The sequence below is a fragment of the Oryzias latipes genome, chromosome 6 (assembly GCF_002234675.1).
Source record: "Oryzias latipes chromosome 6, ASM223467v1".
Taxonomy (NCBI): Eukaryota; Metazoa; Chordata; class Actinopteri; order Beloniformes; family Adrianichthyidae; genus Oryzias; species Oryzias latipes.
In genome coordinates, this window is record NC_019864.2 from 14,172,618 (window position 1) to 14,197,685 (window position 25,068).

At 40.3% G+C, this 25,068-nt stretch overlaps 1 protein-coding gene across 1 annotated transcript in view; it reads right to left on the bottom strand.

Moving 5' to 3' along the window:
* The window catches only part of LOC101156572 (cGMP-inhibited 3',5'-cyclic phosphodiesterase A), an 88,647-nt gene extending 67,941 nt beyond the window's left edge, over positions 1-20,706 (bottom strand). The window contains exon 1 of the mRNA XM_020703908.2: positions 17,967-20,706. Coding sequence (XP_020559567.1) covers positions 17,967-18,881 — 915 coding nt within the window. The 5' untranslated portion in view covers positions 18,882-20,706. The remainder of the gene's footprint in view (positions 1-17,966) is intronic.
* Positions 20,707-25,068: the final 4,362 nt, after the last annotated feature.

A 25,068-nucleotide genomic window follows, 5' to 3' on the forward strand; every position in this document is an offset into this window, starting at 1 on the left:
ACCCTTCCTTTTAAACCATAAGCCCCTCCTACTGGGCGTTGCTCTTCATTAGTCCAACAACCACAGTTTTACATTGTTTAGCAAAAACATAAATAAACATACAAAAATAAACAATTCACTCAGAGAAACAGTCTATGTTATGTACAGAGAAATCCCATTAATCTCTTGTAACCCTTTTGCTATCCTACCATTGGGAGTTGGGTCATCTAGACCCACTAGACAGTGCTCTGAACCTTTTTTCTTCAATGATTTGTGATCTTCACTGGTGTCCATGGATTACATGAAATCTTTCCACCTTTATCCACCTTTGTCATGGTAGGAATAACACGTCAAAGAAAAAGGTGGGGTCATTTAAGATAGCTCAAGGGTTAAAAATAAAATAAAAACAACAACCGATGCGTCACATGACCTGGTGTGTCGGTGACTACATCCGGGTAAACAAACGAATCTAAAGATGACGTCGCGTGAGCTTTGTGTAAGTGTATGCGTGGGGATTAACAGTCGGCAAACCCTTGTGCACCCAAGAAATACCTGTAGAGGAACAGAGACGGAGAAAAAAAGGTAAGGTAAAGCAAATGAATGGCGTGATTGCAAGTCCGCGTGTGCGCGTCAATGTGCACGTGGGTGAGTGTGCATGTGTGAGTGCAGCCACCAGCTGATGGTGCTACACCGTCACAAAGCTCCTATGATTCATTAAAGGCAAATGTAAAGTACTGAGGTGGCGGTCACCCTCCGATCGATGATTGCAGGTTTGATTCTTGCAGCATTCAATGGGTGGATGGGTGACTGGGACTGGGACTGCATACGCCATTTACCATTTTAAAAAGATGCTAAATATTTTTTTATTGTTGTAAAAATATACAGTCACTGGCCACTTTTTTAGGCGCACTTGTCCAACTGCTCGTTAATGCAAATTTCTAATCAACATGGTAGCAACACAAGGCATGTAGACACGGTCAAGACGATCTGCTGCATTTTAGAATGGGGAAAAGGTGATTGAAGGGATTTTGGACATGGCATGGTTGTTGGTGCCAAAAGGGCTGGTCTGAGTTTTTCAGAAACTGCTAATCTACAGGGATTTTCATCCACAACCATCTCTAGGATTTACATAGAATGATCCAAAAAAGAGAAGATATCAAGAGGGTGGAAATGCCCTGGATTAGCTTAGGCGGATGGTAGGGTCAAAACATGAAAGCATGGATCCATTCTGGCTTGTATCAACGGTTCAGGCTGGTGGTGGTGGTGTAATGGTATGGGGGATATTTTCATGGAACACTTTAGCCATCTTAGTACCAATTCAGGAGGGTTTTAATGCAACAGCCTACCTGAGTATCGTTCTTGACAATGTTCCTCCCTTTATGACCACAGTGTACCATCTTCTCATGGCTACACATAACCAGGATAAGGTGCCATGTCATAAAGCTGGATTCATCTCAGACTGGTTTCTGGAACATGACAATGAGTTTACTGGACTGAAATGTCCTCCACAGTTATCAGATCTCAACCCAATAGAGACCTTTTTGAATGGACCAAACTCTCAGTGGAATGTTTCCAGTAATTTTAAATATTAAATGCACATTATTTAACAGAATAGAAACTGTAGAATGATGTGTAAAATGTGTTGTAAATACTAAACATTTATGTTCTGGGTGTCTTTCAGTTGTTCACACTCCCATCATTTAGAATAAACGGAAAATTTACTAAGGTCACTAAAAAGCAGAGTGCAATGCTGATCACGACAAAACTGTGCATTGAAATGTTTTTTCCATGTATTTCTGATATGACAAATCATTCTATTTAACCCATTTTGGTTATTCAACACGGAACTGCTTAACTGTTATAAACAGTGTCTGTGTTTGATTTGATTTAACAGACTTTAATGCAGGCACAAGCACAAATGACAGCACAGATCAGTTACCTCCCAAGCTGTGATGAATGTATCAGGTTTAGCGGAGAAACAAGATTATATGAAACACTACCTTCTTCTGCTGAGCCCTGACTTCAGAGTCATGTCTGTCCTCATCTCCAGATTTTTGATACAGTCGTTTTGTTTTGTGTTCTTTGACCAGTTCACAAAGAGCACCTGCACATGTGTCTTTTCAGTAAAAGTGGCTAGTTGTTTTATCTTAATGCAGAAAAATTCAAAATAAATGAACATATGGCAGTTTTAGAATTATTTACTTGTTTAAAAAAAGCTTCAAAATAAATCTCAGATAATAGAAATGTATTGCAGTAAAGTAGATGCACGTGGTGACATTGGAAGTGACCGATGGTACAATGCACATGGTACTTAAAAAAGTATTTTTCTACCTTGTGACCCTCATTAAGCTCCAAGGTGCTTTACTGTCACAGGTCCTATTATTCACACACTGATGGTGGCAGAGCTCCCATGCAAGGTGCTAACCAGACCAGAAGCAATGTGGGGTTCAGTGTCTTGCCCAAGGACACTTTGTCACATTGAAAAAGAGGTGGTAACTGAACCAGAGACCTTCTAATCAGAGGTTGACTGCTCTACCTCTGCATCACAGTCAACCCCCAAAATGCAATAATCTGTCGTAACATCAAAAATTTAGATATTTAACTAAATTTTATCAACATTCATAGCCTTTAAATTCATATTGCCTACATTTAAATGAACATTTATAATTAACAGTTCAGTTTAGACATGTTTATTTTCTTCCGAACATCTTTTGATCCATTTTCAAAGTGTTCCCAGTGGTCTCGTTATTATAATTATGCAGTTTTCAGTCAAAATCGAAAAACCTGTGTTGTTTTGTAGGACATGGTTTGTGATGAGGCACAGGAGTTCATAAGAAGTTTGTCCGCTCCTGATTCACAACAATTTGAATAAAACATTCTCAGAAATACACATTTAAGATTAATTTTTTATCTTTATCTTTGTGCATGTCCTCCATTATGAGAAATATGCCACATGAACATGTTAAAAACATCAAAAACACAATTTTCATAAAGGTATTGAAAGTCTCCTGTTTGATTGCGATGCAGTCTCATTCAAAGGGGTTTGTGAGAGGTTTTTCTTCAACAATAAAAGTCTCTTTCATGACTTGCAGTAGTAGAATTCCACAGCAGAAAGATGCATCATGGAGTTCTAGTAAAACAGTAACATTGTTTGCATTTTCAGTAAATAGTGCATGCCGCAGAAAATCAAAGAAAGCTTGTTTAACATTTTACTAGCTGACACAGCAGAGGGAAAAAGTTTTCATGTAACATCAGAAATGACGGAAAATGGGGGGAGGAGATGATTGATGATAGACAGATGGACTTCTACCTTACATAACAAGAGCAATGTTGCATAGAAACATTCTGTGGAACCACATTCAGCCTTTTTTTCTACCCCCTGATGAGAAAACCAGCCAAATATGACCTGAATGACCCAGTAACAGCCTCCTGTTCATCATGCTCTACCTCTTCTGCCAAGGCAGAAGGAGGCAACCACATCAGTTCACGCCTGCGCACCACCGCAAACCCAAATGAGACTCAGCTAAAGTTCCAGTGCCGTTAATTCATTTTCTGTGGGTATTTTAATGGAACATAAAGATGGAGCTAAGAGTGTGCATACAAAGTAGATGCTATGTGTGTGTGTGTGCGCACAAGCTCATCTGTGCAACATCTGCTCCACCAGCCCAAGGCTCCTCTCCTCATGAGAAGTGGGTCACGTTTCCAGATGACGTCAAAAGTCCTTCTGCCGCTCCAGTTTGTGGAGCTCTGCCAAAACCACCCCATGCTTACAATGGAAATGCTCTCTGAAGTCTGGATGAATCACTGGCCGTCTATCACCGCTCGTGGACGCTCATTTTGACACCCCTCTAATCATGTCAGCAAGAAAGAAGCGAAACTAAGCTAATTGTCACTATCCAGTAATCTTTCTGAAACCATCGCAGGAGTCAAGATTTTGGGTAATATCTGAGGCAGCTGATATGTTTCAGATCAGACACTTATCTTTTCCCACTGGGAAAGATCAGAGAAACACAAAAAAAAAAGAAGAAAGGAGGTATGGGGATTTCATTCCAGCTGTCCAGCCCGGCAGGACGCTGTGACCACAGAGACTATTAAAGGAACTGTGTCTCATAAAAAAACACCACAGGGATGAAAACTGAAAACATAAAGATAAAGGGTCACTCAGATTATCAGGAGTCCATATCTATTTAAATTATACACTAAAGACTAAAGATGAAATTGTACTGCTTTCCGAGCAACGGCGTGACTCAACATTGCCTTTCAGGTTGACTTCTGCGCCCTCAAACGATTGTGAAGTTGGAAGTGGGAGGCGGGGGGGCTAAAACCAGCGGGCAATCCAAGCGGCACTTTATCTGGTCTACACACAGGCAGGGGAGCCTGCTGTTCGTAGCCATCGATTGTGACTAAGTAGAAAAAAAAAAAGGATTTAACCAACACAACGTCAGCCATGACATCGTGTACTGTCTCTAGGCAGTGCGGGGCAAAGCAGAAACTAATCAATGTGCTTTGCTAAGGCACACGTGGATCACCGCGAATTGCTCACAAAGCTCACAGTAGAAGAAAAAAGTGTCCCAAATGTCTTTTCTATTATTTATAGTCAATTCAAGTGAGTATAAAAATAATTTTCATTGAGCTGACATTTCCAGGCCTCTGTAGGGGCAAATATATCCTGAAAAATGTTTCATGTTTTGCCGCTAAACTGAACATCAAAACATGCATTCCCACATTGGATGGTGTTTACACATGGTGTGTCCCTCAAACCCAAAATCATATAAACAATATTTACCTTCAAATAAATTCAGCGCACGATTACAACCGCATATTGCGTGTTTAATATCAGTTTAAGTGAGTGTGAGCAAAGGCAGACCCCGCCTGATTTAAACCTCGAGACTGTCTCCCCTGCGTAGGGACGAAAAGAACCCAAATGACAGCCACATGTGGCGGCTAAAGTGTATTTGGAGATTAAAATGCAGCATTGAGCGGGAACAGAGAAGCCTTGTTTGCTACAGGGACAGACGTGTTGGGTCAGAGAGGCAGCGGCCTGGAGGGGCAGGAAGGGCCCAACAGGCAGAGGTTACAATAACAGATTTTCTCACACCGAACGCAAAAAATGTTGTGCAAACTGCTAAACACTTAGCTTCAAAGGGTCTCGTTTTCCGTATTATATTCGTTTATACAACCATTTAATCAAAAACATTTTTTGTCTATAAAAATGTCAGGCTAAAAGGTTCTTATTTTTGAAATTTACAGATCATAGACACTATAGTAAGGGGTGCACTTCAAGAGACAAAAAGTCATAATAGCAAAATGATATTAACAATTAAAATATGGATAAAAATCATTATTGTGATTGCAACACATTTCACAATATTTTCTTTATTAGAACTTAAAAATTCTTTGGGAATTTATGAAGCTTTTTTGCATCAACAGGTTGGCTCCATTCTTGATGAATATCAGAGTAGAGCGGTTAAACAGTCTGTGCTCTTGTTGTCTGGTTCTATTGTCCATGCATTTTCAGAAGGAGACAGGTATGGATTGCAGACGTGTAGGTCAGGTAATCGCATGCATCTTTTTGAGTGTAAGGTTACATCACTGAATGCTATCATCCTGCTGAAAAGAATCAGATTTCTGCACACCAGCCAATGAGCTTTAATGCATCACACAAACACAGATTTGGGGCCAGTTGCAGATAAGACCCTTTCCTCATCTATAACATGTACAACCTCGTCAATGAAACAAAAATGTTGGTTTATCTGATCATCTGTGGAGGAGCTCATGCCCAAAGAACTTATTTTTTTGAGCAGCTTCTTCATCTTGTCGCTGTTTTGTGTTCAAAGCTTTAGACCAGTGGCTAATCTAGGATTACATCTATAGGGGTGCTTAGCCCCTCAAAACTTCACAGGAGCCATACACACACACAACTATAATTTGAATTTAAAGTAACTTGTAAGTGATTGTAAACACTTATTGTTTGTCTTTTTTCGACTACTTTCGCTTGATCTTCTTTTTCTTAAAAAAGGAAAGAAAATTACAGTCAACCTGTTGCTTTATAGACCGGTAGTTTAAATCCAATATTTTTGTATTTTAATAGTTTATGATTAACACACTCTGTGTGTCTCTGTGTGGTTCTGCGATGGGCTGGCAAACCATCCAGGGTGTACCCCACCTTTGCCTGACAGTGGCTAGGATAGGCTCCAACCACCCCATGACCCCAATAGGAATGAATCAGGTTTGGGAAAAAGTTGATGGATAGTTTACAAATTATGCTTTAGATAAATGCAATTCCCATAAAATAGTAACTTGTTTAGACACATCTCTAACTAGTTGGAGGTACAAAGTCAAAAAATGTTAATTGATGGTTTAATTAGGAAAGTGTACACCCTTAAATACAGGCGCTGTCGCCGGCAGCACCTAAGTCACACAGGCTCTTAGGCATTCCATAAGTCTTTGACCATTAACATGATCAATCAATCAATCAATCAATCAATCAATCAATCAATCAGCTGATTCAGATGCGGGGAAAGTAGCTTTTCTTAGCGGCGTCAAGTGCTGCATATCAGTGCAAAGCCTCTTTTCGCCTCATCAGACTCCGTTGGAATTAAGTTAATTCCTTCAATGATTGAAGAGCTACACTAGTTTAAAAAAAAAAAAGTCAACACTATAAAAAGATTAACACAGAAACATGCTGAATTGAAAAACACAAACACTCCAAGTACAATATAAATGAAAACTTGACAATCTTGCATGAAAATGTTGAAACATTTTGTTTCACAGCTCGCCATGTCAACTTAGTTGTTTTACATAATTCACAAAAGAAAACTTTGAATCAAGTTTAAGAGAAAAGAAAGAAAACTCCCTTACAAGTGAGTTTTATCAGAGATGCAATCCTTTCAGAACGCAACACCATAAAGAACTGTATGTTTTTGAGTTTGTTATTCTTGTTAAACATTGACCCCAGTATTCATTAAGGTTTTAAAGAAACATTAAAATCATATTTACTCGCAGTTTAACATTTGCTGGTAATGTGAACACAGAGTTGAAGAAACAGTCATCAATAAGGTTGTTTACATCAAATTTAAAGTTGCATAAAGAACATCTTTCATAGACATTCGAGGTGCAACCATGTTAATCCGATCAGACAGCACAATAATAACCGGACTCATCTATCATACGCTCCCTTGTCATGCTCTTGAAAAATATAATCAATTAATAGCAGACTATGTTTTGATTTAGTGGACAGCCCCCGTCAGAGTGGTTCAAAATGTTCCCGCATGTTTAATGAATCATAGCAGCAGCTGCAGCTGTAGCTGCAGCCTGCAGCGTTTCTACCACAGACACAATGGCCACTCTGGACCTGAGGGAGCTGCTGAACTTCCGCTCTGAACCCAGACACAGATGAAAGGCCATGAGATCAATTTTTGGGACACTGCTGTCCCAAATGTGCACACTGTGGGAGAGGACACCAACTATTCTTCTCTTCTTGTTGTTTTCACTATATCTGTATAGTTTCACAGATAGGACCGCACTTTCCCAAACACTTGGCGTGCATATACGTCAGCGCAACACTTCCTGCTGCAGCTATGTGAGAGCATTTATTTATTAGACAGAGGGCAGCTGCACACCTGGTGATAACCCGGATGGTGGTGCTTGCTCAGGTCACGGAGTCGACGGGGTGGGGGCTGAGAGGTGAATGAGCCCACAGGCCTGTCTTTCAGGATCCCACTCAACCTGCACATTCCAACTCATGTGGCAGCGGGGCAAGCACAGGAATGTCCCTTCATGTGGGAGATTATTGCCCTAAAGGTGGTGTCTTGGTGTGATTAAAAAGACCCTCAGAGTGTAAACTGGAAGTGAATCTGGATTCAGGGGAATCCTATCAAACCTCAGCTTCTTTGAAGAGGAAAAACATGCTTGGATAAAGCAATCAAAATCTGAAAGTATCTATAAACAGACTTTGATTTTCCTAAACTTCTAATACACAGACCCACTCATGTTTCCTAACCTGTGTCGACTGAACACAACAGAAAACAATACTTAAGTTTTCAAAGTAAAAAATTAACCACATTATCGAGCCATTATCAGTACTCAAACTAGGCCTCGGGTTGAATTCCTCTTATTACTGAGATGGCTTACAGTAATATGGTGCCGCTATATAGGAAATAATTGACCCTAAAGAAAGTAATCATTGGTGATTACTGTCAATGAACAGGTAGACCCAGTCACACTCTGATAATAAGATAAATGTATCACCAGCAAGACAGAACAACAGTAATTTTATTACATTAAAAAACAGATGGTAACACTAAACTTGAAACACTAAATCGAAACCTTTAAATTACACTTTGAATTAAAATTGTGTGTAAAAAATAACTAGTCACACACCTGAGTGTGTGAAATATATTCTCTGGCTTTGAGCCAACCCCTGAGGAAGCAATGAACTGGTGTCATTGGCATTCATTGGTTTAACCCCTAATCCAACCACCCACCCCCCAGTACAAGGGTAGACGTGCTTTGGATGTCAGTTTTTGTTGGAGGCTGGTATAAAAGGAAAGAGAATGGAGCCAGGTTAGCAAAATTTAAGCAAATTTTAAAAAGCTCAACTTTTATCTGCACATTGATTAGAAACTCAAGACAACTCAACTCGTCCTTTCATTCTATTTGAGAAAAAAACTACTGACAAACAGGCACCAATGTTTGATTTGTTGCTGATTATTGTGGATTTATCTTAAAAAGTAGCATGTCCAATAAAAAGGGTTCTGCTGCCTTTTTTTCCATTTTTGGAACAGCCCTGGTTCAAGTAGCTAAAAACTGACTTTCTAATTAGTCCAAAACAAACTCATTGCTGACATCACTACTTGTTTGTCCAAGCGCATAAACATCCAATTTACATCCAAAAATAAGTTAACTTAGTGATCCAATTTATGCAAAGTGACCATAGAAATGCAACCACCAGTCTACACGGTAGTCGATTTAGTAGTCAATCTTTTTGTCGTAACCCTTGTGCTATCTTAGATGACCCCACCCTTACATTGATGTGTTCTCCCTACCATAATAAAGGTGGATTAAGGTGGAAAGATTTCATGTACCGTAATCCATGGACACCAGTGAGGTTCACAAATCATTGAAGAAAAAAGGTTCAGAGCACTGTCTAGTGGGTCTAGATGACCCAACTCCCAATGTTAAAGTGCCTAGGATAGCACAAGGGTTAAACACACTCCAGCATGAACATAGACACTCACCCTGCTCATATTCACGTCAGTGCCAAGAACATTCTGTTCTCTGTTTTCATTGAAATAGTCAAACCCATACAGTATGCTGAAAACTCTGTGTGACATATAGTCTAGAATAGAGTAGATGCAAGTCCAGCACATAACCTACCCTTCAACACATGCAAAAAAAAAGAAAAAAAACAACAAAAAAAACACATCATTAACTGCAGGTTGCTCTATTTAATTCAGTGGTGAGCACTTCTGCTGAAATGACAATATGCATTACGTCTGTAATGGACCAGCTCTTTGTGCCTGTTTAGCAGTTTCAGTAGCACAAGGTTTCGCCTGTGGTTTGAGGCCCTCCATGTTTCTCAGAGCAGTTTAAGCCCCTCAGCTATCAAGACACTTGCTCTTCACACACAGACGTCCGCAATTTCCATGGTAATCAGTCGGAAACCAGAGCGCCGTCGTACCAGGGGTTGAAAAGAGAGGGGAAAAGGGTGTTCAATTCAGTCCTGAACCTCCACTTTGGTTAGCTTATGTGATCAGTCATGTAGGGAGAGAATACAAGCCTTGCTTGTAGCCTTTAAATGAAGGTAATGATAGCATTGACATAGATGGGGGAGCCGTCAAATGTCGGGTTTGAAGGATAATTCTTCCGCATTGCAACGTGGCTCCTGTTGTTGCAGTTTTGGCCATAATTTCTGTCAAAAATGAGGTTTGATTTTTATTATGAATGTGAAAACAACTAACAGGAATGTGAACAGACTTCTATTTACCACCAAAAGAGGGATGTAGGGTAAATTGTGACTGTTTTTTTTTTTTTTTTAAATCGTGGATGGATTTAAGTGGATATGGTTGTTATCAATGCCAAAACTAATAAATCAAATTGATTTATATAGAAGAGTGATTAACAATTAGACCCACTAAGGTAAAATAATCATTCATTTTGAAATTTTGTTCTAAAACAAATTTTGTTTCATTACCTAGCTTTTACTCTAATTATTTAACCCTTTTAACACTAAAGCTTTAGCTCCTAGTGTTGACATTCTTTCGACTACAGTAGCTCTGCAATCGTTTACGTCAGGGGGTCCCCAAATCTAAGCCTTGAGGGCCGGTGTCCTGCTGGTTTTCCAGAAACCCTTCCTTGATTGCTGTTGATTACCAGTATCAGGCCTGTTTAGCCAATAAGGAGCTTCAATGGCAGGTTGGTTGAAAAAAAAATAAAAGACACCGGGAAAACATGTAGGACACCGACCTTTGAGGCCTGAATTTGGGGACTCCTGGTTTACACAATTACCATAATTCCAGCAGATTCTGTCGTGGAGAAAAGCGGCTTTGCTTCATTATCCAACACTTAAAGGCCCGTACACACCGGGACGAATATTCGCCAGGCGTTATTCGCCAGCGTTTTTCGCCACGTTTTTTGTGTTCACACCCAGGCGATTTTCGCTGACGATGAGCCGAGCGAACATGCAATTTCATTCCCTGACATTAGATGGCGCTTAATGTAAAACAGAAATACTCCTGTACACAAGGTGGCGCTGCGCAACTTTACGCTTCTTAAAGTCGCTTTTCACTCAGAAGAAGAGAGCAAGTATTTACACGCTTGTCAGAATCAAACAAAGAAAACATGAATATTTCAAGCACCAGTAGCTCCAACTGGTGCTTGGTTCAGGGATATTTTAGAATGTCCGTCATTATTGCTTCGCGGCTGTGTAGACGCTACTTGGCGTCTATCTTCTTCGCTGGTATGTGTGCTCAGCAAGGCAGTTTTGTGTTTGAGCGCCCCCAAGTTGTGTTTTACTGTAACTTCAGAAGCTCCAGACACGTGAGCAAAAGCGCCGTTCTCATTGGTCGAGTAGATTTCGACGCGACGCGTCGAAAAAAAAAAACGAACCCGAGGCGTTTTTTTTTTTGACGCTTTAACGCCTGGCGTTTTTTCGCGTCGGTGTGCACACTCTCGTTGGTGCCCTTTGTTTAGTCACGAGGCGTTAAACGTCGGCGAAAATCGCCGGCGAAATTCGTCCCGGTGTGAACAGGCCTTAACGTTAGTATTTTGTTGCATATCCGTGCAAATCTGATATGAAAAGTCAGGTTTCTCCATGTAAGAGTGAGATGATTTATGCTGATCGCTTAACTGGTCGAAAAGTCACACTACCTCAAAGAGCACATGTTGCCAGTGACAGCTCTGGCGTTAAAGGGTTAAACTCAACAGTAGTAAGCACAATTATTATTAAAACTAGGAATTCTTATATTTAAAACTAGCAGAAAAGATCAATCAGTCAGAGTCAATTAGCTGATTTTTTTCTAAAATAGCGTGTCTGGCAAAATGAAACAACATAATAACAAAATAAGAATTAACTGTCTTCAAATACATTAAACCATTTAAAAAGAAGGACATTGACTTAAGTTGAATATGAGGCTCATACAGACTCATCCACAAGAGACCCAAAGTTTGAAATTTGTCACCAATGTTTACAACAAATGTTTTCTACATCGTACAAACAGCAAGGAGTAATTTTACACTTCCTTTACATCTCTATGTCTGCCTTCCCTGTACATTTTTTAGCTGATGCAGCACAATAGATGGATGGATATTAAACAATGTAAATAAAACTTTCTCTTATGTTTAAATGTTGTTCTGAATGACTTCACTGTGTTTTTCCCCCATCTGCTTGAAAGGCTATTTTTTTTTCTTAGCATTTCTTCTGAAATTGTTCTTATCCTGATGCCAGGAAAGCCTATCCTATAATAAGCAAAGCAGGTCATGAGCATCACAGAATCCCTAAACAGGGTTGGTCGTCTTAGCTTTAACTTGACAAAATGTATAACCTTCACTGTTACGCGGCATAATAAACAACACCATCACTTCTGACGCTACAGACACACCAGGCATGTGATGCGCCTTTAACAACGTGCTGAACGTACATTTTTGAATGCCTATTTAGCCCAAAGACAAACAGGGAGTAGATCTTATTCTACCGTTTACTACAACACGCCTACCACCCACAGTTGGAAGAGATTTTGTGAGAAATGTTGAAGCAGTGATGAACTCCTAAATTTTGCTCCAGGCTTTTTCTTTCACAGCTCTATTGGTGTCATAGAATTCTGGCATTTAGTATTTTTTTCTCCTTAAACAATTTTCAAACAGTTCAAAAGTAAGTCATCAACATAGCACTATCAAATCTGGGTCTCTGATTGGTCAAAATTTGACCTGGTTTAATTTGCAATCTGCGTTCAATGACCACACATTTTGTAAGTTGTAAAAACTAGTGTTACGTGTGAACATGAGTTTTAAGCCAAAAACACATATCTTTGCGGGTTTACATAGACTTTTTAAAGGAAGTGGCCGCTTGAAAGCATTTTCACGGTGGTGTGAAGATAGCTTCAGCTGAGAGAGTTGATTCTCACAGCCAGAGCTGTGATTTGAGTTGATTCTTAAAGGCTGCAGTGGATGCAGTTTATTTTTTCTGGAAGAGACGCACGGGTGTGAAAATTCTATTTTCTTGCTTTAAAAGTAGTCTTTTAAATCAAAATTGAAAAAACAGATTTTAAATGTCCAGGAATTTGTTGTGCTGAAAAGCAAATCTGTGTATTTTCATACTAAACTGTATGAGAATGATTTGAAATATAATGAAAGTGTTTTTGTCAAAAGGTTCACTTTGCTTAAACATTGTTCTAGAGTTGGAAAAAACATTTGGGGGGGTTTAAAGGTCTGCGGTTATCACAAAACCTGTTTCCCCGTGTTTTTTTTGGTTTTTTTTTTTTAACAATGCCCTGTTTTAGCACTGAGAGGACAATGGGTCTCTAAACAAATAGTCCAAAATAGGCAGCAGTGCAGTCCAGACAAGTTAATCAATCAGAAGAGACACGGAGATGGAGGGGAGCATGAAAGAGTCTAGAACAGTTTACAACAGAAAAAAGTTTGAAGTGAGACGATCAAAAAGGTTGACACTGAATGTGATGGTTAGACCAAACATAAAACATAAAAGTGGTGTAAGAATTCAATTAAATTGTCCTAAAACAGCAGGATTTTTAAGATGAACTATATCACAAAAACATCAATTGAGAAGTTTACACCTGCCAATAATGTGCTCAAACTTTTCACTGCTTTGTTTCCGAACAAGTCCAGAATGGACGACACGGGTTATATTTGTCCTTTTGTTTTTGTTTGGGGCTTTTTTTTTTTGTCCATGTTTGTTTTTTTTCCACTTTCTCTGGGAACTTTGCAGCCTGACCTTGGGCTAAACGTTCTGGGAAGTTCACTCCTGGAACAATATTTAACTGTCTTAAAAGTTTTACTCATTGTAAACAGTACTTCTTGTTTTGCTTGAAAATGGGCTTTCAGCTCTTCCCAGAAGCGTTTGCTTCTTTATGACCGAAAGCTGATGTCTTTTTGTTCCAGACCAGCAAACTGCCCAAACTTCTGCTTTTAGTGCGCTGATTATGTTGCTCAAACAACCAAGTGCAGTTAATAGGAGCGCCTGGCTACTTATCATCCTAAATCTTAGCGAAACAGTTGGTGTAATTTGTTTTTTGTTTTGCTCTTGCTTTGGCTTTTGTAATTGTGTTAAAACCCAAAAGCCTTTCTTTATTGTTATTGTGACTTATGACCCGAACAGTTCTGGAGAGTTGCTCTAAAAGTAGCAAAGCCGTATCAGTTATAAAGCTGATTGTCAGATGGTGAGAATAAGCCTCTCGTTTAGCCTGGCAACTAAACAGAACCTTGAATAACCTGCTTTCATTCCTCAATTCCTCTGCTGCTCTCCTCCTCCACACACACACACACACACACACACACACACACACACACACACACACACACACACAGCTAATACTCTGGGGCTGAATGGGGATTGAAAGTGTGAAGTTGATTGCACAGTCATAAGACACACCACCCCATGCTGTTATCTCCTTCCTTTCAAAGTGTGCAGGGAGGATTTCAATATTTCGGACACAGAGGCGTGTCAAAAAAAGCCTTCACATCGGAAGCCTGCATGTTTAGAATGCAAGCAAAGAGTTCAGGATGAGAGCATGCAGTGGTAAATCACTGCCCTACAGGCTATCAACAACCTCCTCCATCCCTAACACAATTCAATTATGGATGGTGCAGCCAAAATAGAGGAAGCTTTTACAACAGCAACTGTAATTGCTTTTAGATCTGATTCCACTGGAAGTCATTAGCATATATTTCAAGAATATCTCTATCATCCAAGTTAAGGCCAAAATTGCCCCTGCTGCTGTGCACAGCATGGTGCTGCAGAAATGTTTTTTTGTTTTTCATAGCTGGAAAGAAAACTCAGGCGTCAAGGGGTTAAGAGAATTAGTGGCTAGGAGAGAAGAAGAGCTTCTGCTGATTGGTGAGGTTTTTGACTCAATATCTGGCCTTGATAGACAATGTTTCCTTGGGGAAGACATTTAACAACACACTGTTACTAATTTCATGTTGCAACGGATGAAGACATCTCATATATGATTGCATGTAAAATACACATTGTAAATATCTGGAGAAAAGTACAAGTTTTTCTGCAACACAGAAACTCTGGTGGGTTACAATGAAAACACACAGTTGCCCCCTCTTTTGTGAGCGGAGGAAGCTCTGTGACGTTGCTGATGTCTGCAACAGCAACGACTCAAATTTCCTTTCATGCTGCAAAACGCAATCCACGCCACGATTCCGCATCTCAGCCTCAAGTTCAATACTTGGCTGCACAGCAGAAGACCAACCCACAATTTTGGATTAACCCAAGAAGGAAAACCATCCAACAGAGCCCCCCCCCGCTAACATCATCATTTCAGCTCATGATGACTTTCCTAAAGGGGAGGACAACTCCGGCTGTGCACAATGCACCAATTAGAAGAAATGATGAATGCTGGGAGCTAAATTGTCATTGCAATCAGGGAAAAGGCTTAAAGTGTAGATTTTCAGGTTTAAGCACATTTAACAGCTATCAATCTGAATGGGTGTTCTTTGATGACATGTCCAAAAGACAAACAGAGCAGAGTATTTAAAACAACTGTATTTGTTGAATTTTGCTTTTGTGAACACTATGAAAGTAACAAGTAAAGTAAAAGTCAGCACGTAATCCATCAACCAACCTAAATAAGAAATCTACCAAGGATAATCCTAGAAATCTTTTCAAGAGATTTAATGCATTTAATGCTGAATATAGAGTTTTTCATGCCTTTTTCATGCCTTAAGGTTCTCGCACAGTTGTTGCATCTCAAACCTCAGCCAGTTCTTATTAAAAAATATTTCTTGGTGTGCAAAAACCAACTTATCTACAGATTCTTCCAAAATATGCAGAAAGTTTTCATTGTTCATTTTTTTCTACACTGATCTAGTGCTCACAGTGCACTGAGTGGAAAATTTGTTTAAATATGCTGTTTGGAAAAAAGTTGGGGGGAAAATCCAGAAAATATAAAAAAAAAGATAAGCTATAAATTTAAACTTTTTAAAAATATGTTCAGGGCATTTTGGGATTGAACAATGTCTATTTTTTTCCTGTGGTGCTGTTTATATATTAATTTTTCTTCTCTGCTATGTTGTGTGTGTTTTTCAAGAAGCACTTTTTGTTGTAATAGCAAAAGGAATTTGATTTTTAACATTTTAAAGTATGCATACATAGCTGTTTTTGTTTTCCTGGATGGGGTCAGGTAACTCCACTCCTGCTACCATGTGGCAGCTGCACTGTAACCCCAAAAAAGTGTGTCCTGCCCTCTTTGGGGAAGCCAGAACCCACCGTGAGCTGGGTGATGACTGGATCTGCACAGCTTGTTTACACACTGCAGACCACACAGACAAGAGACGACATCTGAACACCATGTGTGAGTCTCGGTTGCAGCCCGGCCGCGACCGGTCAGCTGCTGAGCAGAGTCTTCAGAGATGAAAGGGAATGGTGGATCACTCAGGCTTTGTCATGGAAACACTAATATATTCTTTACTTTACAGTCCCCGCTCTGCCGTCTTTATGTCCTACAACAAAAAGCTGTAATTGAGATCATCTTCAGCAGAGGGCTTCTGGCTGCTGGCCAGGGTGAGGAGAGTCACAGATGCTGAAGATGTCTGAATGTTTGCATGATGTTGTTAAATTTGATTCGTCTAAGTTTGTTAACTGAAGCAGAAACAGAAATGTGCATTTTCTGTTTTCATTTTATAGATGTTTTTTAATAATGTTCGTAAAGCATGTTAATGTCTTTAACGTTAAGAAGTTCAATCAATGTTTTTTGGGGGAGTTTCTGAAAACTTATTGGCAAAAAAGTCTTTTTGGAAGATCTTTGTTTACATCCTCTACTATTATTTTTGCTAATATTGGAAAATAAAAGAAGCAAAAAGTTATAAAGGCAACCAAAAGGAACTTTCTCTGAATCCACTTAACCAGTGTAATCAATAAGGAAAATATTGGAATAATATTTTTTAAAGAAAAAAAGTCTGTATTTCTCACCATTTGTAATAAAAGTGCAGATGCCCTTCAACAACTTTGCATTCATGTCTATGTTCCTGGCATTCCAAGCCACTTTTTGTAATGCAGTCTCATTAAAACACTGCAGCCATATAGTTAGAGTACCTCACTGATCTGCAGCATTACACTTTAGCATGAGAAAATCATTGAAAAGTAAAAGATGTATGTCATTTCATATCCAATTTTTTGAGATGGGTGTTTGCTCAAACTAATCGTAACACCTGAGGGCATCTTTCAAGGGGCCAGACCAACAGTGCAGTCTCTCATCCTGCAAGCCAACTACACATACAAGCCACCGTGAGAACTTTGATCTCTCCAAAAAGTCCACTTCCCATTTCTTTGCACAGCAAGCTCATAGATTCTGTTTTCTTTAAACCCGCGCATGCATTTGGGTAAATTTAAAGCAACTCCTCCAACATTCCAGGGGTTTTAGAGGGCAGAAAGCCCCTGACAGGTGGTATGAAGCGGGCACGCATTTAAGTGGAAAAGAAAACCCAGAAGAAAAGTAACTCTGAAATCCTCTGAGGAGAAAAAAATGTCTGATCTAAATAATTAGGAAGTAAGATGAATCCCAAGCCCTACATTTATTGTCATCAGCACCTGAAAGCCCCATTTTAGAACTGTCACCCAGCAGCAAAACTTAATTAGTTTATGAGGAAAAAAGGGTCAAATGTGGACTAATCTGTGATTGTGAAACCACAATCTGAAAGGTGTTTTTTATTGAGAAAATAAATCATATTTATTGTTTGCAAAGAAACACTTTTATTAGAGTTTGGTGCCACTGCCTAGTAGTGCAAATATGTATCAAACCATATCGGCATCAACATTACCTTAATTTACCATCTACATGAAAGCTATTTTTAAAGATATGAAAAAGACCAAAAATTTATTCCAAAAATAAAAAAGCAGCAGAGATCTAAAAAAAATTGTTGCGCTGAAAAAAATCATTTATTATTTAGAAAACATATTTTGTATTAGATATATATGTATAGTTAAAATGTACAGCAAATGTTTTTACTGGTTATTACAATGTTTAAATGTTGCTTTACTTTTATTGGTTTTTAGGACAAATGCAGAAATGTTTAGGTGCAACTTTTTTAAACAAATTTTCTGCATTTCTTTCTATACATTTGTCACGTTTTTCATCAACTTCTACACAATCAAAGTTGTTCAGAATAAGTCCTGAACAGGATTCATTCTACCGTTTTCCCCTCAGCCTGTTGCCTTTTTCTTTTCCATAATCTACAAGTTTATCCCGCAGAAACTCAACAAAACACAAACAAGGAGCCCGAGTGGGGCAAAAGCCTCTTACCTGGTCCCTCTGGATGCACGGCAGAGATGTCCTGCGATGGGACTTACTGTTGGGCTGACTGTGTGCCATGTCTGAGGCGATCACAGAACTGGACCTCCTGCGCCTTTTAAATACAGGGACCTCTTCCCTGGATCCAGTCACGGGGGTGCAGCCCTCCTTGTGTCTCCCTTGGTTAGGAAGGAGCTTGTCAGCATACCTCGCCAGCAGGATGCCCAGCACTCCAACCAGGTACGCTACGTATGGTCTCCAAGTGGCCCGCACTTTCTGCAGCGAGAGCAGTGAGATGGTCCGAACGACACTGATGAAAACGATCACCGAGATGCCCTGGTTCAGCCGCGCTACCATGAGTGCGCCCGCGGCCAGGCAGACGAGCACAAGCGCGGCCGCTGTGGTGAAAGAAAACAGATGCTCATCTGTCCCATCCAGCAAAGACCACGCCGCCACCTCGCCCAGGTGGCACAAGGTCAGCAGGGAGAGGGCGGTCTGGATTAGCACCCCGCAGCGGATGAAGTACACACCGACCCAGAAGAAGGCACAAACAAGAGTGAACAGCAGCGAGACCGCGCTCCAGCAAGTTTGCAGCAGCTCTGCCGCGCAGCCTGCAACTAAGAGCAAGGGGGACAGAGCCTGGGAGAGTGCGCCGTCAGCGCCGCTGCTGGCCTCAGCTCTCCACTCTGCGCGTTTGACCAGCGCGGCGACAAACACGGAGAGCGTCCCCACGCACACTGCGCTCGCAAGTCTCCGAGAGCTCCATATCCTCGTGCACATTGGCCTCACCCACGTCTCATGGTGGCGGTTACGGCTCAGTGGGACAGCACGTGTTTTCACATAACCATTGCAATCCGGTGCGCTAAAGCCTTTCTCACACGAGCTGCTCTGCGCACCGGTACTGTAGGACTCTGTCGGCAGCGCCATCACTCATGGTAGATTTGAAGTATGAGGAAGTCTTTGAAGGATATAGCAGTGTGGGACAGGACAAGAGTTAGTGACAGAAAAAACATGGTTTATTGAACCAAAAAAACGCGACCAGAGCGCGCATTTGTCCCCATTTACGCACAAACACATACATCCAGTGGGTGCGTTATTGTTGTTATCTTGCCAATGCTGGGTGAGGAACTGACTGCATTGAAAGGAGCTTGGACGACTGGATGCTTTGCAGATCTAGGGCACTGCTTCTTTGTGCTCACGCGCAACGCTTCGTCGATCCTTGTAGCGCGCTGTTTCCTTCACTTCTGTCATTCTTTTGGCTTTGTGGCTCCTCCACGGTCCGCTCTGTGCAACAACAGCTCACCTTCCAGAAGGGAAAAAAAAACGCCCCGCTCTGTCTGAGTTACCATTAGGACATAAACAATTTGTCCGTCCGCTTCTCGGTTCCTCCAGTACTTCCCAGAATGAAAGCAGCGGTGGGATCGGAGTGACTCTACGCGAGGTTTTCAAGGGTAAATCCAAGCAGTTTGTCACCAGCTCTCTGACCAGCCCTGCGCCTCAGCTCATTCACACCCCCGAGTTCCTGCTACACACAGGGAAGCAGCAGAAAACCCCCCAAATCCCCCTCAGCCAACCCTGCAGGCATCGTCCTCACTGATCAAGATTGTTTTTTGAAATTTGTTATCATACTTCCTCCCATATATTTTAAAAATGGATACTAAATAGTTCAAAAGCAAACTAACTAACTTAATGGAAAACACCAAAGGAAACATTTAATTTTCTAGTCGCATCCAAACCATTCTTTTGTTGAAAATTGCTGAATTCTAAAGGGTTCATCCCTCAACTTGACCCTTAGGGTTTCTTCACCCCCAGGTTAAGTTGAAATATTCATCCATCATCCCACATTCAGTGTCACTGATGATGGATTACATCATGTTGGGAGGTTTGCATTAATGTTTTAGCACTGCAGGTTGTCAGGGTGGATTAGTGGATTAGTACATGTGTGGCACATGTGAGTCCCCCTTGGGAATACAAACACCTTAATAAGGTAGATACTACATCCATGTTGTTTCATTTCAAATAAATTTCATGCAATTCCAGTTCCATTTGTTGCTGCAGACCTGCATCAATCCATGTTCTAAAACCTGTTCCCCAACACCTGGTCTTCTCACATGAAGATAGAATATTGTTTTAGAAAAGTGGCCTGTAATGCTGCAGCCCTACACGTCGTCTTTACCCCCCCCCCCCCTCCATCCTCTCTCCCGTGTTCGCTCTCCTGAACCGACACAGGTCAGCGTGACTCTATGGCATATACGAGACGCTGCCTTTCCCTTGTCAGCTGTGATTACCGAGAAACAGGGTAGGAGGAGAAGTGCTAACAGGGAGCGATAGGAGCAGGAGGAGGCCAGGCCCCGTCCATCACCTCTCAGCACATGTTTACCGAGAGTCTGACAGCCGTCTGAGTGCCGAGTATCAAAAAGGACAGCTGCCGGCTCCAAGTGCAAGCAGATTTTCTGTCACAAACATATTTTTTTCCACTTCATCGGAGCACGAAGGTACCTTATTTTCCCCCGGAAGAGTTGAAACAAAGTTGTTTTATCTGAGCGGTTTATTTTGCGTGTGACAAGAACAAAAACATTCCCTCTTCGCAAAGATAAGAACCTAGAGACTGAAAGAGGAGCTGCAGAACAGCATGTCACCATGAAAGTCTGCGTGTGGTGAATATAGGTGAAAATGAGCTACTAAAGACCCACTCTGATAAAAATGGAATTTTTGGTGTTTTTTTGCTTTTTATTGTGGCATTTGTCTCATGATGGAGGACATATATAAAGAAATTTTCCATTCCGATGCAATCTCTTTGTTTTCCTCGTCTGAGCTGTACGGCTGGATAGCTACAGTATTTGCTTGCCATTTTTGCTGCACACGGTAATGTTAGATAGGTGAGGGGCTGTAAGCTAGTCAGCTGGTCAGTTGCAGCGTACCCACCTGTGCACCCAGCAACTCAGCACAAGCCCATTGTGAAATTTCTCTGTTAAAACAGGTCCAGAGGCCATCCTGAATTACCCATAGGAATTTTAACGACTAGGTAATGTGCACGTAACCATCTTACCCTATTAGGCAATGCCATGGTCCATTGTGAAACAGGAATCCTTTATGAGGAGCAGTTCATCAGACATCTGGTTTTGATGTTGGACAGGGGGGGCAGTTGTCATGGGTGACCTGTGCTGGCTTCTGGGGTGGCTGCTGGAGGATTAAATAAGGGCTCAGTGCAAAGTTTGGTTTCTAGTAGACACACAAGCACACATTTTAGAGTTCCACCCTGTAGATCCTCCTTGATTGGTTAACAAACGACTAGGATGCAAGATTTCACGCCTCAAATGCAGTTCCTGCAGTCACATGGAGACATAACCAACTCAGAATTAGCATGACTCAGAGTAAAAAGAAACAGGATCAGAAGGAAGGGAAAAGAAGGGTGAGCAGGTGAATGGAGTGATGAAAACAAGTTTACATTGTGTTTGGCACTTTAGTGCAGAGATGGAGATCCATCGCAGAGTGTTTACCAGCCCTCATGGGCAGGCAGTTGGTTTGTTGCCAAGTTTCCATTGAGGTGCTGCGGATGGACATCCATTTGTGCACACACACACAAACACACACACACACACACACATAAATGCCACTGCCATCATGTACACAGACACGCACGTGTCTGTGTGATTACACAGCGCCTGCAAACCATGAGCCTTCTAGGCAGGGCTTCAGAGGCATAAACACATCCTTCCTCTCTAGAAACATGCTTGTTGTTAAGCAAACCAGAATAAGCTTGTGTTGTTTGGTGTTATGCAGCAAGAAAGGCGGCGTTCGCACCTACAAAAATGTATCAGTGCTCAGACTATAGACACACAGTTAACTTCAGCACTGATCCGCCTTAAAAGTCAAAGTCTTCAGCTTTGCCAATTAAACGTCAAACTTAACACATCCAGATTGCTGCACGGCAGCCCAAAGTCAGCAATTATCAAACGGAAACAGAAGCCAGATCATTAGAGTCTGAAACATTTACAGTCGCAGGCCTCCCTCAACTAAAAACCTGCGAGTAAAACAAGAGTCCAGATGTTTTTGTGAGCTTTCCAAGATGCATTCAAACTCAAGATTTTACTGGATGAACCGCTGAAGATGTAACACATCCTGGATATGAGCAAATGAAAAAACAATATTATCACGGTCTTGTAAGATTTATCTGAGCTAGAAATGAAATATCCATTTGATTTGAAGCTGCAACAACTGGTGAAGCCGTTAAAGTTTAGAAATCAAACTACATCCACCCAATTTTGTTGTACAGATCAAGTTTTAACTACGCAGATCTACAAATATAATGGACATTTCGCATCCCATGAGAAAGAAGACTTTGCTCACCTTAGTGTTTGAAATAAAAGCATGCCAACTGTCAAAAGGGCAGACACTCAGGTTTAGAAGGAAATTTACAGGCCACTGGTTACACAACACAAGCTTGTTTTACTTTAGATATTCATCTGCCATCACACCATGTAGGACAGCTTTTCTTTACACTATCCAGTTGTTAGTGAAACTCTAATGACAGCTGCTTTTAGGATTATTTTGTGTCAATCTTTAATCAATCCATAAAAAGGTTTTTGCTTATAATTGCATAAAAGTGAAAAAATATCTAGTCCTTAGCATGCCATAGTTTAGTTATTAGCCCCAGATGAAAACATATCAGCATATTCTATTATTTCCTAATGAAAACAAATAAGCAAAAACAGTGTGTGAAAAAATGTGACCATTTAAAATAAGAAGTCAAAGCTTCCTGGTTTTCTTTCACACCACAACACCATGACCTACTTTTTCACTCATTCTGTTAACTGGGTTCCAAGGGTTTTTTTCCAGTTCATTAAGGTTAGCAGGAATGCTTTTACTTACTTAAGGTCTCAACTAAACCTATGAGTTAAAATGTGGACTTTGACTTAAACCCACCCCTTTCATATGACCCAGTTTGGGTTAAATTACTTGGGAAGATGACATCTCATTTAACTGAAAAATCGTTCAAAGGAAAATAACAGGAAGGTATATTTAAAAGTTCCCAGCCTTATTCTTTTTTTTTACTGTTTTTGTCAATTGCAAAAGCACAACATAGCTATGATTGTTGAGAACTCTGCTTTTGTTGTTCACTAGCATTTAAACTGCAAATTTAAACTGCGCCATTTTCACACTTATCTCTCCTTTTTTGTGTAAGCAGTGTTATTATTGGCCACCTGTGCAGAGGTGGGACCTACACACAGACACACCAAGACTTCAAAGATTGACTCGGATGAAAATTATGGTGTTTTTAATATGTTCTTGTGGCATCTTTCTTATGACGGAGGACATATGAAGAAAATTAAGCTTAAAATAGCATTTCTGAGTATTTCGTTATTCAAATCGTTGTGAATTAGGAGCAGATGATCCCTGTGTCCAAATTACAACCCTAACCCCTATATAGTGCCCTATACAGGGCGTTCGCCATTTTGTAGGGCTGTCTGGCTCTACAATTCCAAAATTGCCCTGTAAATGTCCCTGAAGTATCTGAGAAAAACCAGTGTGCATTGATGCTCATTAGATCGGCAAATATAGACCACAATGCATTGCATTGGAACAACTTTTGCCAAAAAAATTTATTTAAATGTATTTATTTCAATACACCATCAACATTTTTATCCTCAGAAGACAGTGGACTCATAAATAATCATTGCAAAATGCTAATTTTAATTAGATTTTAACTTCGTGAAATCGATGACGTCCAACCTACCGTTAAAAAAGAAAAAAAAAGTAGTGAGCATGGAGTCCGAATTGCTTTCAAAATTCAGGGCACTATACATATAGGTCCACACTATATAGTTTTTTAGTAGTTTGGGGTTAGGGTGGGAATTAGGACAGAACTGATGTTTTTTAAATATTCTGGGGGGGAAGGGGGGCGGAGTTGCTCTAATACTGACGGTCCCGCCCACAACTTTCTAATGAACTTCTGCCGCTCTGCAGAAACCATGTCCTAAAAAACAACAGGTTTTTTGAGTTTGGTGAAATCCTAATTAAAATTCCACTTGAAACTTTATTTTTGCTTTGAAAATAGATGAAAAAAGATGATCTGAGTGGGACTTTAAAGTTGTTAAAGACAGTTTAAAATGTTTACTCAACTTACAAGAGAAACTTTGTGTGTCTCAGACCAAAGAAAGAGGAGACAAAAAAAAGCTTTTTAAAATAATTTTTTTTTCATAATAACAGGCACAAAACTTATACCGAGTTAAATGTTCGGGCTTGAACACAAATGAGAGATTTTTGTACTGGGGACAAAAGCTCAAACAGTCCTTCGATGAATAATGCACCCTAAGGTTGGTGCAGAACATATTTAATTGCATTTACGTGCAGAGAGAAGCAGGAAAGCTGACGTGCGAGTCTTAAATATTTCCGCCTTTCAAAGCTGTTGTTGCATGAGCTGATGGCCCGGTGTTAGATGTGGTCCATAATCTGCTTGAACCTCTGCTTCTCTTGTTCTCCAAAAGTCCAAACATTACTTACTAACTTTTGCAAGCAATCCAAAATAAAACAGTAGATCACAGCTCGACACATCAGGCTGCCCAGTGTAATTGGTCTGTATTTGCCTGATGTATGCCAGGAAAAACACAGGCTGTCCACCTTGTGTGAAAACTGTCAGCCATACAAAAGTCAGCTTTCATACAGAACATACAAATTGTGTGAGGAAGCCAAAGAGAGGTGATTTCTCAGTTGTATTTTTTTAAACATCACTTTAAATGTTTTTGCAAATGTGAGGAATGCCGTTAGGGGGCGAGGTCCAAAAACACACCCTTGGACTTTATTTATTTGTTAGGGAAACCTAGTGAAAGAGATTTGAGGTTATTTTTCAATCAAAAAATGACTGAAATTTGGGGGGGAAACTAACTACTGCTGTGTACTTGCATCTTGCTCAATAGGTTTAAATTTAACCCTGTATAACCGACAACAGTAAAGAATTAATAAAAAAAAAAAAAATAAAAAAAACACTTTTTGTTTTTTGGAATTAAGATGTTTTTTAAACCCGTTGATGAAACCCAAAAACCAAATATTGAAATATCATTTTTTGTGAGATAGATGTAGTATCAATTATGATTTGTTGGGTGATTTAGTACAT